General features: G+C 31.5%; 1 protein-coding gene across 2 annotated transcripts in view; it reads right to left on the bottom strand.

The window, feature by feature from the left end:
• The window catches only part of LOC127738137 (protein unc-79 homolog), a 91,713-nt gene that overhangs the window by 62,614 nt on the left and 13,324 nt on the right, over nt 1–15,775 (bottom strand). The window contains exons 7-17 of one of the 2 annotated variants that reach the window (XM_052249268.1): nt 15,297–15,426; nt 14,790–14,854; nt 13,611–13,769; nt 11,586–11,800; nt 8,665–8,851; nt 3,839–3,905; nt 3,510–3,547; nt 2,458–2,561; nt 1,247–1,334; nt 904–992; nt 110–233 (exon numbers count right to left, since the gene is read on the bottom strand). In XM_052249268.1, the coding sequence (XP_052105228.1) occupies nt 110–233; nt 904–992; nt 1,247–1,334; nt 2,458–2,561; nt 3,510–3,547; nt 3,839–3,905; nt 8,665–8,851; nt 11,586–11,800; nt 13,611–13,769; nt 14,790–14,854; nt 15,297–15,426 (1,266 nt within the window). Of the gene's footprint in view, nt 1–109; nt 234–903; nt 993–1,246; nt 1,335–2,457; nt 2,562–3,509; nt 3,548–3,838; nt 3,906–4,392; nt 4,492–8,664; nt 8,852–11,585; nt 11,801–13,610; nt 13,770–14,789; nt 14,855–15,296; nt 15,427–15,775 lie in introns of those variants that run through there. The other variant, XM_052249269.1, reaches the window with a different exon arrangement.

Here is a 15,775-nt window from a genome sequence, read left to right as displayed (position 1 = left end):
AATGTATGTTTATTTTCAGTATTTCTCTCTAAAATATCCTCCCATACAGTAAACTTCAAATACCAAACTTCACAAATAATAAAACAACTTCACTGGATGTGTTAGTTACCTGTAACCACTGTAAAGCTTGTTCTTGTACATAAGCACTAGGATCTGTAAATCTTTCTGATATAAAACAGTACATCTTCTCCAGAGTAAAGGGCAGTGGACACATGTCAATGTCAAATGATTTACTGCAAATACATTCAATAATGACTGATATTTAAAGTTGCTTTCATTTGATAACTTATAATACATAGAAAGGGTGTACTTCTTCTTGTTGAAAGAAGCACAGCAACATGCAATCTGGAATTTAGTAATATTAAACTTTGAAAACAACTTTTCCTGTAATAATGCAATATTTTCATACAAGATTCTTTAGTTTTGTTTGAATTATCCACGAAAAAAAAGTATAGAGTTACAAGGAACGAAATGCAAAGTATACCAATTTGTTCAAAGTTCTATACTCAGTTAATATAAGAAGATTTCTGATATGGTCACACATGAAGTGACTTCCAGATGGATCTGAAAACTGACTACAGGCCGGCTAGGGTACAACTTACAAATATTAAGTGTAAGACCAAATGTCATAACATTCACCAATAAAATCTGAGTAATATGTACAGAAAATGATCGAAATATGGACAGAAGGGTGAAGGGACAGACAGACAAGGTCATTGCAGTACACCACCCATGCCTAGATTGGGACTATAAAAACAATATACATTGGACTTATTGTAAAATTTATATCCATTTATTTTTTTAATTTCAGCGAACAGCATTAGATATGACCAAGCATAAATTGGTATATTCTGGACAAAAAATTTTCAAATGTATTTTAATTCTGATTTTTGCAATATTTACCTTAACAGAACTTTCAGTTCATGTAAATCCTCTGCTGGAACTTCAGTTCTTATTGCTTCTAACCAATATGGCATCACATAATCCCAAATCTGTCAACAAATGATAACACTTTAAAGGTGCATAGGGAAGTTCATACAAATAACATCTGATGTGTCATTCTATTATCAGGCTGACTTCTTACACATCACATCTATTGAAACTAGCATACATATGGCAAAATAATTTTCTCCAAGCATTTCCTATTAATTAACTTTGAAAGTAAATTTGGACATTAAGCTTTTGAAATAACATGTGGACTTTTGAAACATCTCAATATTTTAAATCTTTAAAAACACTGACTTACTTCAAATGTAATGATATCATAAGGAACCAAACAAAAGAAACAATTCAGTCCTTCTTTAATCTGTGTTGTTCTATTTGTTATATAATCCCTGAAATAGATAATTAACAAATTATGTATATTGTATCATAAAAAAACTCTGTATTGACATAGTTATATTCAACATAAAAAGGACAACGAACAAATAAGTAGAAATCATCATCATTTGTATCTTGTAAATGTTGTTCAATTACAACTACCATCAATCAGTAAACTCATAACTGTCTCCTATAGGGTTATAGAAGGATAAGGATGCTTTGTGTTGTTAGGTGGCTGTATATTTACTGAAGTTCATCTTTTGCTCCTTTGTATCAACTGTGAAAGTATTGATATTAATTGGGTTTAGTGATTTCATGGTACAACAAAATCACTTTTAATATCCTAGGAAAATCTTGTTATACTGTGAATTCATTATTATTCGTGGGATACCAATTTTCGTGGATTTCGTGGACATAGGTGAACCACGAATTCAAATGTTCAATGAAGTACACATTTTCTATAGGCTTATGTGCAGACTTTGGCAAAACCAAGAAATAAAATATCCACAATGTTTCCTAAATCCATGAAAATTGGTACCCATGAAAATAAATGAATCTACAGTAGCTATTTTCATAGAATTAAATAAACAATTCACAAAATGAAATCAATGATAATCTAAAAATCAAAAATTGACTACTTTTATAGCAAAACCATAAAAAAACAATTCTTCATCAATCCATAAACAAAAATATCAAATGAAATATATCCTAATAAGACATAACATACTTTTAACACCATCTTGCAATGTATTGAAGAAATAACTTACCAGAATCCACCAACCCTGGCATACTCTACAGGGTGGGGGAGTAAGCAGGATACTATGACTTAGAAATAACTTACCAGAATCCACCAACCCTGGCATACTCTACAGGGTAGGTGAGTAAGCAGGATACTATGACTTAGAAATAACTTACCAGAATCCACCAACTCTGGCATACTCTACAGGGTGGGGGAGTTAGCAGGATACCATGACTTAGAAATAACTTACTAGAATCCACCAACTCTGGCATACTCTACAGGGTGAGGAAGAGAACAGGATACTATAACTTAGAAATAACTTACCAGAATCCACCAACTCTGGCATACTCTACAGGGTGGGGGAGTAAACAGGATACTATGACTTAGAAATAACTTACCAGAATCCACCAACTCTGGAATACTCTACAGGATGGGGGAGTAAGCAGGATACTATGACTTCAAAGTGAGTTTTGGATACTTCCTCAAGCCAGTCATAAATGTACTGTAAACATAAAATAATACAGTATACATGGTATAGTAGATTATTTTTGCAAAGTTCTTTTTTTTGCTTATTTCAACATTTAAAATGTAAAATGTGTGATTTTCTGACTTGTTGGAAAGATCCAAATTAGATTTTTATCTTTATCATCTGATTGTAATAATTCACTAGGTATTTGCATATGGTATTACATTTTAAACTATAATAATGCCTTTTTACACCTAAAATCACTTTAAGGAAAGTCCATTATTGTTTAAAAATGTAGTGTATGGTATAGGCCTTATTTGGCCTACTTTTGCACTTAAATTTGTGATCTTTATTTAGATCTCCTTTATATGTAAATTATGTCATAAAATGAAAACTAGATCATGAGTTTTGCTGTGACAATAAATATAGTTATTTCCTCATAGCAATACCACTTTTATAAAATTTACAAATTGTAGATTATTTCCATACTGCCAAATATACAGCACATGAAAGATCCATCAAGAAAATTTCCTAAAGTGTGTATACGAAAAAGACATCTCTTATAAATATTTATGTGGTTCCTGCATGAGTTCCATATTTCCTCCTCATTTTAAAACATGTTAAAACTATGCAGTTTTGTTATACTTTTAAAAAAATTTAAGTTCACAACATCTTTCAACTACAAAAATCTGGGTAGTTCTTGATGATATTAAAAGGAATTGTACATTTAAGACATTGCACATATGTTTCCATTATTTTAACATTTATTTTATATTTATTCATTTCATTGGACAAATAAGGCACTTACAACAGTTTTTCTTTTATTAATTATTCCAAGAATGATAAACTTAACTTACAATCATGAGTTTTAAAGAAGTAATCCAGGTATGTTTTGACTCCCAAATCTGTGTTTTCCTAATGGAATCAAAATCCTTAAGTTTTCAATAAAACATGTTTACGATTTATTTTGTTGTTTATACTTACATCTGGCTTTAGTCTTTCTAGAGCATTTCCAATATTGTCTACAAATAATAACACCACAAAAATAATTGATACCACAATTAGACTGATCTTCAAAATGTACTATATCCATCAAAAGTGAGATTCTTTAGAAGGTAATTATTTGGACAACTGAATAATTTAGTTCTAAAAGTTTCTCTTAGTTATAATGTTTTGAGCACAAACAAGAATCAGTAAGAAAATGAAATATTTATAGTTCAGTTAAAGTTCTTTGCGCTACAAAGTCTGTATGAAGCACTAAAAAGATCACTATGAAATGACAAAACTATATTTCATTTTAAAATGATACATACCGTCAGGAAGATATGCTGTAGCATCAAACCACTGAAACAACATCCCAAGCAGACGTCCAAGTACTTCCTGTTTGTGAAAATTTAATCCAGAATTACAAACTTAAATGGAAATTTTTACTGCCATATAACAAAAAGAGTGAAAAAAGAATTTGTTTATTTTGATGTTCAAATTAGCTTCAAATGCATAAATCCATTAGTCCTTTTTTTGAGGAATTAACTTTTGAAAGCTGAAGTGCAACTATATAAGCTATCAGATTTTTAAATGGCATTGATTTAAAAAAAAATAAGCAAAGATTTATTTATAACTATATAACAATCCATCAAACTAGTACTTCTTACAATTTCTTTTGTACAAGTTATTTTGTCTCTGAAAATATAACTTTTAAAACTTCTCATTGAGGTCTGTTTTCTCATGATAAGATTTTACATTTTTACAAATTTCCCTCTTCCATGCTGTTTAAACCAAATCATGCATGCACATATGATCATGCTGTTCTAACAGAAGAAAACAATAAAACATAAAATGTAAATAAGAGAAACATAATTCAATGTACCTTGTCATTTTTGTCACTTTTCATCTAACACAGCATGCAGGAATCACAACAAACAACAAAATACAATATGTATAAGTATCTGTGGTAATATTTCATTCACTGGAAGACAATTGTGTATACATTTTAATACTCTATATATTTAAAATATCATTAAAGACATTTCCTGTTTTACTTTCTACAGATGTAAATGAACATATATCGGATTTTCCATTAAAAATCTTAAAATCCTCCACAAATCTAACAGTGCCCTTTAAAAATAGTTTGCCTAATATATGAATGGCTATACAGTAAATATTTTTAACCTTAATTATTATTCTTCTGTAATTCATTTTGAAAAGATATTCAGTTCTGTTTATAGTCTCTCTTTATGTTAAGCATATTATAACAAGAATGTGTCCTTAGTACACGGATGCCCCACTCGCACTATCATTTTCTATGTTCAGTGGACCATGAAATTGGGGTCAAAACTCTAATTTGGCATTAAAATTAGAAAGATCATATCATAGGGAACATGTGTACTAAGTTTCAAGTTGATTGGACTTCAACTTCATCAAAAACTACTTTGACCAAAAACTTTAACCTGAGGCGGGATAGACGGAAGGACGAACGAACGGACAGACGGTTGAACGAACGAACAGACACACAGACCAGAAAACATAATGCCCCTACTACTATCATAGGTGGGGCATAAAAATAGCATACATTTTTTGGCATATCAGATGCTTTATCTGCAATTGCTCATAATAAAGAATACACAAGAAAAGGACAACAGACAAATACATGCAGGTTAATGTTTAACCAAACATTCTCTTACATCATCTGAGAATCAGATTCTACTGCTAATCAACTAGATGACTTTCTAACTCTTGCACTTTCCCGTTAATGTTACAATGCTTAAATTATTACGTCACAGTAAGAATCGATTGTTTGACGAAGTCATTTACACCAATTGACCTCAGGTCAACCAGTGTAACTCATTCGTAAAAAATAACTTGACATCAGTGTATAAAAAATTATAGTTGTCTTCTCTCTACTGTTAAGAAATAATTCAAGACAGTTATAAGTTTATTGGTTGCTTAAAAACATGGTTAAATTTTGCAGCAGGATAATTTTTACACCTCAAAAATGATAACATAAATTGTAGATTGTGTTATTCTAATTGAAAAAATATATACAGTCTTTGTAATTGTTGCATTTTCCCATTTGGACAGCTCATCTTGTGATTTATTTTTTTTGGAACAAAATTTCAATTAAGGTTATGATAATTGTAGAATAAAGATGTTTTATACTACAACTATTCTATTTGCATAGTCAAAAAGCATTGACCACATAAACTTAGTCTTTATACTGTCACTGAAGGTATATATATAACTAGAGGCTCTAAAGAGCCTGTGTCGCTCACCTTGGTCTATGTGAATATTAAACAAAGGACGCAGATGGATTCATGACAAAATTGTGTTTTGGTGATGGTGATGTGTTTGTACATCTTAATTTACTGAACATTTTTCCTGCTTACAATTATCTCTATCTATAATTAACTTGGCCCAGTAGTTTCAGAGGAGAAGATTTTTGTAAAAGATTACTAAGATTTACGAAAAAATGGTTAAAATTGACTATAAAGGGCAATAACTCCTAAAGGGGTCAACTGACAATTTCGGTCATGTTGACTTATTTGTAGATCTTACTTTGCCGACATTTATCGTTTTTTACAGTTTATCTCTATCTATAATAATATTCAAGATAATAACCAAAAACAGCAAAATTACCTTAAAATTACCAATTCAGGGGCAGCAACCCAACAACGGGTTGTCCGATTCATCTGAAAATTTCAGGGCAGATAGATCTTGACCTGATAAACAATTTTACTTCATGTCAGATTTGCTTTAAATGCTTTGGTTTTTGAGTTAAAAGCCAAAAACTGAATTTTACCCCTATGTTCTATTTTTAGCCGTGGCGGCCATCTTGGTTGGTTGACCAGGTCACGCCACACATTTTTAAAACTAAATAACCAAATGATGATTGTGGCCAAGTTTGGTTTAATTTGGCCCAGTTGTTTCAGAGGAGAAGATTTTTGTAAAAGTTTACTAAGATTTACGAAAAATGGTTAAAAATTGACTATAAAGGGCAATTACTCCTAAAGGGGTCAACTGACCATTTCGGTTATATTGACTTATTTGTAAATCTTACTTTGCTGAACATTATTGCTGTTTACAGTTTATCTCTATCTATAATAATATTCAAGATAATAACCAAAAACAGCAAAATTTCCTTAAAATTACCAATTCAGGGGCAGCAACCCAATAACGGGTTGTCCGATTCATCTGAAAATTTCAGGGCAGATAGATCTTGACCTGATGAACAATTTTACCCCATGTCAGATTTGCTTTAAATGCTTTGGTTTTTGAGTTAAAAGCCAAAAACTGAATTTTACCCCTATGTTCTATTTTTAGCCGTGGCGGCCATCTTGGTTGGTTGACCAGGTCACGCCACACATTTTTAAAACTAGATAACCAAATGATGATTGTTGCCAAGTTTGGTTTAATTTGGCCACGTAGTTTCAGAGGAGAAGATTTTTGTAAAAGATTACTAAGATTTACGAAAAATTGTTAAAAATTGACTATAAAGGGCAATAACTCCTAAAGGGGTCAACTGACCATTTCAGTCATGTTCACTTATTTGTTAATCTTACTTTGCTGAACATTATTGCTGTTTACAGTTTATCTCTATCTATAATAATATTCAAGATAATAACCAAAAACAGCAAAATTTCCTTAAAATTACCAATTCAGGGGCAGCAACCCAACAACAGGTTGTTCGATTCATCTGAAAATTTTAGGGCAGATAGATCTTGACCTGATAAACAATTTTACTTCATGTCAGATTTGCTCTAAATGCTTTGGTTTTTGAGTTATAAGCCAAAAACTGCATTTTACCCCTATGTTTTATTTTTAGCTGTGGCGGCCATCTTGGTTGGTTGGCCGGGTCACGCCACACATTTTTTAAACTAGATACCCCAATGATGATTGTGGCCAAGTTTGGTTTAATTTGGCCCAGTTGTTTCAGAGGAGAAGATTTTTGTAAAAGATTACTAAGATTTACGAAAAATGGTTAAAAATTGACTATAAAGGGCAATTACTCCTAAAGGGGTCAACTGACCATTTCGGTTATATTGACTTATTTGTAAATCTTACTTTGCTGAACATTATTGCTGTTTACAGTTTATCTCTATCTATAATAATATTCAAGATAATAACCAAAAACAGCAAAATTTCCTTAAAATTACCAATTCAGGGGCAGCAATCCAATAACGGGTTGTCTGATTCATCTGAAAATTTCAGGGCAGATAGATCTTGACCTGATGAACAATTTTACCCCATGTCAGATTTGCTCTTAATGCTTTGGTTTTTGAGTTATAAGCTAAAAACTGCATTTTACCCCTATGTTCTATTTTTAGCCGTGGCGGCCATCTTGGTTGGTTGACAGGGTCACGCCACACATTTTTAAAACTAGATACCCCAATGATGATTGTGGCCAAGTTTGGTTAAATTTGGCCCAGTAGTTTCAGAGGAGAAGATTTTTGTAAAAGTTTACGGACGACGGACGACGGACGACGGACGCAGGACGACGGACGACGGACGCAAAGTGATGAGAAAAGCTCACTTGACCTTTCAGGTCAGGTGAGCTAAAAATAAGATGTGGTATGTTTACCCATGAGACAACTCTCCACCAGGGACTAAAAGACATAGAAGTTAACAACTATAGGTCACCGTGCGGCCATCTACAATGAGCCAAACCCATACCACATGGTAAGCCATAAAAGGCCCAGAAATGAAAATTGTAAAATAATCCAAACAAGAAAACTAATTGCCTGAGTATAAAGCCTTGTTTGTCATGTTGATAATGCATTTCTATAGAGATTTCTCTATGACAATGTGAAAAAATGCAAGTTATATTATTTTTTTCTTTTTCTGCTTCAAATTTTGTTGTTTTTTTCTCAAAAATTTCTGTGGAACTGTTTGAAGAGATAACAACCATATATTGTCTCTATATAACATCACATCCTATCTGTTTCTAAGCCTTGAACAAATTTTACTTTTTAGAATTAAATCTGCTATAGAAATCATTTATACATGTATTACAATACAACATGACTTTAAATGGTTTTATTAATTATGTCCAACATTCAACTATGACTTTCGTCCCAAAACACACGTGCACACAAAACCAACACATACAGGTACACAACTGACAGATAAACAACTTATTACATACTATAGGTATATCTTCTTGAGGTCTACAAAGTTCTACCAGTAACCATATACCATATCTACTGAGTAACTTCCTCTCACCAGCCTCCTCCATCTCATACAAATCATCATCATCACTTACATGTGCTCGATGTTCTTCTCCCATTTCTACCATTCTCTTTGATTCAATCGGCTGGGCTTCTTTTAACAAGCTGAAATTAACATTAACACTGATAAAATCAAAATATATTTTAATGATCAATTTTCATGAAAATTCTTCAGATATAAATTATAAAGAAGTAAAATATCTAAATGTCAAAAATTTATAAACAAATAAGGAAATGTGGTATGATTTCCAATGAGACAATAATCCCTCATAGACCAACTGATAAGAATGCAAATAGGTCACCATAAAGCCTTGAACAATGAGCAAAACCCAATAGTTAGGTGAAGGCTGTGGCATGACAAAAGGTGAAACAATTCAAAAACGAAAAAAAAAACAGATGCACCATGAGCGCATGATACGCCGTCGCTTTTTTAAAGAATAAAGTTCAATAACTTCTCAATGTCATTTCAGAAATTTATGAAAAACTAAAGGGAGGTTATCTTAATAGATATAAACCAGTCACCAAAGTTTCATGAAAACTGCTCAAAGCACTTTAAAGATATTGTCTGAAAACTAGAAAATCACCCCCTTTCTATGAATAAAATCCCATAACTCGGAAACGTAAATTCAAAATTTATAAAAATCGAAAGGGAGCTTATGTCAATAGATATAAACAATTCACCAAACTTTCATGAAAACTGCAGATAGCATTTTTGAGTTCTTGTCCGAAAACTGGAAAATCCCCCTTTTTTTAATGAATAAAAACCCCTAACTCGGAAACGTAAAATCTAAAATTTATAAAAATTGAAAGGGAGCTCATGTCAATAGATATAAACAATTCACCAAAATTTCTTGCAAATTGGTGGAATTGTTTTTGAGTTATTGTCTGAAAACTAGAAAATCACCCCCTTTTTATGAATAAAATCCCATAACTCGGAAACGTAAAATCTTCAATTTATAAAAATCGAAAGGGAGCTTATGTCAATAGATATAAACAATTCACCAAACTTTCATGAAAACTGCAGAAAGCATTTTTGAGTTCTTGTCCTAAAACTGGAAAATCCCCCTTTTTTTAATGAATAAAACCCCATAACTTGGAAACTTAAAATCTAATATTTATAAAAAACAAAAGGGAGGTCACGTCAATAGTTATAAACAATTCACCAAAGTTTCATGCAGATTGGTTAAAGCGTTTTTGAGTTATTGTCTGACATGTTGACAACGGACGGACAACGGTACACCATAATACGTCCCTTAAACAGGCACATAAAAATAAAGTTAATTTCATTAACTAGAATAAACTCCTTTTATTAAATTCACTACCAGTATTAAAGTATAGTCTACTCTCTTTATCTCAAAGTCAGTCGGACCAAAGAAATATTAAGAGATACTTGCAGTTTAACTCAAACAAATACGGGAAGTTTGACAGACCAAGTGACACAACTCATGCTAAGCCTGGGTAGGCTAAAATAAACCTGATGAAAATGGTAAGGGATCGATATTCTAGTCAGAGATCAATGTATCTGCATGTAATGGTCATTTACTATTATAATAAAACTGTATAATTAAGTTTTTGTCTCTATGTTATTTCTTTGAACAGTAACATCTTTTTCTGTGGTTTTTAGCCTAGAGAATAATTTCTAATTGATCTTGTGATTTGAAGTTGACAAAGTTGTTCGTTCTCGTACGCAAAAGATTTTTAGAAAGTTAAGATTACTTTTCAATTCAATCTTTTCTAGCAAGAGAAAATAAGAGAGTGTAAAGATGCTGATTGAGCAATTTTGAGTTGTTCACTTAGTCAGCACTTTATGCCCAACCAAGCTTATTAAAGTATGATTAAGGTGAATTGGTTATAAAACATTTTAGATAATTTTTCATAATCTATAACAATGTATCGCTAATCATGTATTATGGTAATCAAAGATAATCTTAGGCAACACTCATCGTAAAATTATGCCAAAAATTTCATTACAAGTGTATTGTCAGATTAACTCTTCAATCCAGATAAATCCCTGAGGATATGTGTACTGTATTGGTTCAAGATATATAACGCAACTAACCATGAACCATAAATTTGGTTCAGTCAACCAAAATTTCGACACATCAGGAGTTGAAATACACATATTTCTATGGAACATAGTTCGGGATCACGGGAAAACTTTTGACTCATCCAGAATTTTAAGTCAAACAAATTCTAGAAAACAAGTTAACTGTATGTGATATGTATACAGAGAGGAAAACTTCATGTGATGTTGACTAGAGTAAAATATTTTTTATTAGAGAAATGAATAAAAAGAAAATATTTTCAGTATAAACAGGGTTCTCACTAAGGATTTTTTAAGGTGAGTCCAGTCGTTTTTGGCCATGGTGAGTCCCAACAGTAAGAAGAAGATATTTCATTGCAATATAATTTATCATTTTAGTCTCCATGACCTAATAGAGAATGAAATGACATTAAATTTAGATTACTTTCAAACTTTTGCTAGAAAATGATGGTATGTGTGTTCAGTTTATACAAAATATTTCAATCTTGATGCATCTTTGGACTCACCAGTTTTGAAAATGGTGAGTCCAAACAGATTTTCATGAGTCCAGGACTCATGGACTCGCCTTAGTGCGAACCCTGCTAAAGAATTTTTTTGTTTGAATTTTTTTTTTCCTTTCATCACTTCAAAAAAGAAGTTATCCTTCAAGAAATACAAGGAATTATTCAAGGTCATGATTTAAACAAAATAATTAATATCTGCATATGTACTTGTATATACATGACGTTCTAGTAACACAAATCTTTCTATTTTATGAATTGAATAACTAAAATCTCCCTGACATAATTCAAATACCTAGTAATAGCATCCATGAGATATCTCTGAACCTGTTGACTACAATCCCAGATCTCTGGTATACTAAGATGATACACATGTTTTCTTCCCTTGGGAGTAAGATGACGAGATTCATGACATATTTGACAGTAACGGATTGGTCTATTACCATTATAACTGGCACATTCTATAGAGAAACAGGTACATACTGCAAGGGTCTCTCCTGCTCTACAGTTCTGTAATAAATAGGATATAATGATTCAATTTCTTATTACTTTGTTTGTATCTAACTGTTCTGAGAGAAAAAAAAAACAAGAATGAATTAGATTGCATGGAGAAATGTGTGATAAATTAAACACTGACAAATTAAATAAGTGAGTAAGAACTTAGTAGTTTACTTTATTTTTCTCAATCAGGATGGGAGGGGGGTGAAATCTCATCCCATCATCACAAATGCATTTTAATGGAATAGCTTTTCTTTGTACTTCCTATTTTATTTTCACACTTGTAAGGCAAATCTGGTGATCTTAGTCTTGTATCTTACATCATTCCTGTCAACTTCTGAAGAAGAAAATGTCAGGTCATAAAGCTACGAACTATTTCGGTCCAATTTTAATATTGAGAGTTTTTTTTTTATAAACTATAACATATACATGTACCACTTAGTTTCCTAAAAATAAACCCTTTTGTATTTGTTAAGAATATAAATATTTATCATTAATAAATATCTTTCTAAAGCAATGCCCTTTTATTGTTTTATTCACACTAGTTTACTTCTTATTATTGAATGTCATAAACCCCAGCTATATATGTAATTAGAAATCAATATTATAGCTAATATGCTCCTATACACAGGAGGAAGATAAATAAAAAGAACTTAGTGTGTTTCCTTTCAGTGAAATATCTAGAGCATATGGATTTGATTTAAAGCTTTTACATTTAAGTTATAACAAAATTATTCTCTCTAACAGAAATGTATAAATAGGTTCAAATTGTTTTAAAATGATTTCTACAGGATATTTGATATTTGTCAAGCTTGACTGGCTTCAACTTTCTGTGGTACAATTAACAAACAATCTACGAATTGTTACTTTTCAATCAAATGTAATGTTTTGATAGCTGTCATTGGCACGGTAAGTAAGCAAATTCTGGGAAACCATTTTGAAATCAAAATAATTATTTGCCCACCTCAACTGGAATCGTATCGTATTTTAATTTCAAAGGAAAAACACCGAGAAAATCGAAAGTATATTTGTCTAAATACTGGAAACAATACCAGTCAGAAATATGGGTGAAAACGGGTAATTTTCTGAAATCCTGGGTTATTTGAATACCCGGAGGGTATTTAAAAAATCCTGTGTGAAGGGGGAAATTCTCGGGTTACACCCACAGAATACAGGTCAGTTGACAGCTATGTCTTACATATCTGCTAGAAACTTTATAACAAATGACAACTTAAAAGGTATCATCAATTTTCATAAACATTTGACTTCTAGGATTCCTATATGATCGGCAAATGAGAAATTGTGATATTCTGTCAGTTTTTCACATTTCAAATATACAAAAATGATCTTACCCTTTACACATGCTAGACTTACTCTTACACATGGTCAAACATTTAATACTTTTTCTTACAAATGATAGGAATACATGACATAACCTTTTCAAAACTTATGTTAGGCAAATGTAATACCACATAACTCTCACATATTTTAAATGCAATGTTTGTTTACAATTGTGATTCTTTTATCTTAATTCTACAAATGGAGACCTTTAAATCTTATTTTCACATATTATAGACACATTTGAGCTTTTTACCTTATTTGCACATATAGCAGACACATGTGACTTTTATACTTTTTTCACATATTGAAGACCCCTGAAACTCTTAAACATTAATCTTACATACTGTAGATGTGATATTTTTCCTGCATTATCACACTTGGTAGACATGTGTGACCTTATTACCTTATTTTCACATATGGTAGGCATGTGTGACATTCTTACCTTATTCTCACATATGGTAGACATGTGTCACATTCTTACCTTATTTTCACATATGGTAGACACATGTGACATAGGTAATAATATGTCCGTCATGTATTCACTATGATCTTTCCTGAGAACGTCAGCACAGTCACTACAGATATAAAGTGGTGGAGGCTTGTCTCCAGAATGTATTGCTAAAGCTGGATTCAAACACATCTAAATAAACAAAATGCAAATTGGTCAAATATTGTCAGCTTTTGGTTAATCAGTGGACATCTACAAACATGATAGAAATCATATTTATTATGCATTTTACTTAAGCAAGATTTTGTTGTACATAAGTCAATTTCTACACATTTTTATTTAAGGGTATGTACTACTATACCACTTAATCATTAAGCTTTATCCAATATTATAATCAGAAGGTAAACACTTTATGAGAATGGAAGCCATATATTCATTATATCATTGGCTGCACTGCCCTCCAACAATTTGTTGCCAGAAAAAACAACAGCATTAAATTTTTATCAGCAGTTCCTAAACACTCATGCCAACACGCCCTTACCCCCTCCCCCTTACCTAATTTAAAGTCAGTTAATGCATATTAAATCAATTTAAAACAAAACTGTTTGATTAAAGGTGTTATTGCTCAATATTGTGATCATTAACCATTTAGAAAGCCTGAACAACTTTAGAAGGAAGCATAGCAAAGAATGGATGTTTGATTACAATGCTTAAGCTATACCTTTTAATCAGAAAGCTGCAAAACTACTCGTTTCATTCAAATGAAAATGAATGTTTAATCTAATGATTAGTTTATCATTTTTGACAGATTTGCTATGAATTAACAGTAACTATTTTCACTTTTCCCTAGAGGGTCATATAGACAACTGACCTTATGACCAACAGGTGCACAATTGCTGATATCTTCTTTCTTTAATCATTAGGGTCTTTTGCTGACATTTAATTTTGTTTAAGGAAATGGAAGCCATCAATTAATGATTGAACTGTGCTTGTGAGTAAGCTTTTGATTCTTGTTGCAAATGATCCAAATGCTGTATGATTCATACTTTTCTGGAACCTGATAGAATATCAACTTACAGTTGGTGATACAAAATGCATAACCCTTTTTTTCAGCTGGATATTTGATTGGAAAAATAACCAAGTAATAAATTACGATTTGATCACATCCCTTTCTGCAGTGTTCAATAATACACAATAATATTTTATTAGTACCTTAACAGCTTGACAATTTCCATTGTTTACACATCCTCTCCTCTGACAAAGAACTGGTGGCCATGCTGAAATCAGGTATTACATAGAATAATTCATATCTTATAGATTAATCAAACAGTATTTTGACACCTGACAAATGCAAGCTATGTTAATTTATTCGACTAGATACCATACACAACTTAAATGGTACATCTTTTTGTTTTTAAAGAGCTATTTTTTTCAAAACCAAATTTATCTTTGTTTAAGTTTAGTTCAAACATGTGCACTAACTTTCAAGTTGATGCAAACACAACCTCATGGTAAACTACCTTATCCTTAAACTTTGTACATTTTTGTCCTTGAAATTTCCTCAAATTGAAATTTGGTTGGCCTTACTATTTGTAAGATTTTGAATATCTATCAAATCTGGTCTTTTTAAAATCATGATAGTTTAAAAGTCTTGTACCAAAAAATACCATACAGAGTACAAATTTTAAATTCTCAACACAGAAAATATGCATAAGTTACCAATATATTTATAATGTATTCCTCTCCTATCAGATAATGCAGGGTTTAATTGTGGCCAGTAGTAGAACAGAAGATTAGCTGCAGGAGCTCTGGCAGATGGTGGTCCATATGCTATAATACTCAGTATATCCTGAAAGAAAAAAAACTTTATGAAAGCATGGAAACAAATTTAAATGCAATTCATGGGTCATACATTTTCTACGCACATTTATAGTAAAACAATACTTTTGTCAAACCCTTAATTTTATGAATGTGTAAGTAAATTTAAATAAACACTTCATTACCTTTGAGTGGTGAAACTATGTTTCTAGAATTAACTAAATAAAATTAAAATAGTAATTCATAGAGGACTTTTCCTAAAATGATTCATGGGAATAAAAATGTGTTGTGTAGAAACTATACATAAATGACTACTAGTATTCAATTTAATTGTGTGGAAAACCTTGATGAAAACTATTTAGCAAATATATAATTTATAC

The sequence above is a fragment of the Mytilus californianus genome, unplaced genomic scaffold, assembly GCF_021869535.1.
Source record: "Mytilus californianus isolate M0D057914Y unplaced genomic scaffold, xbMytCali1.0.p SCAF_4, whole genome shotgun sequence".
Classification (NCBI taxonomy): Eukaryota; Metazoa; Mollusca; class Bivalvia; order Mytilida; family Mytilidae; genus Mytilus; species Mytilus californianus.
Note: the sequence above shows the minus strand (reverse complement) of the source record. Positions and strands in the feature narration are given on the sequence as shown.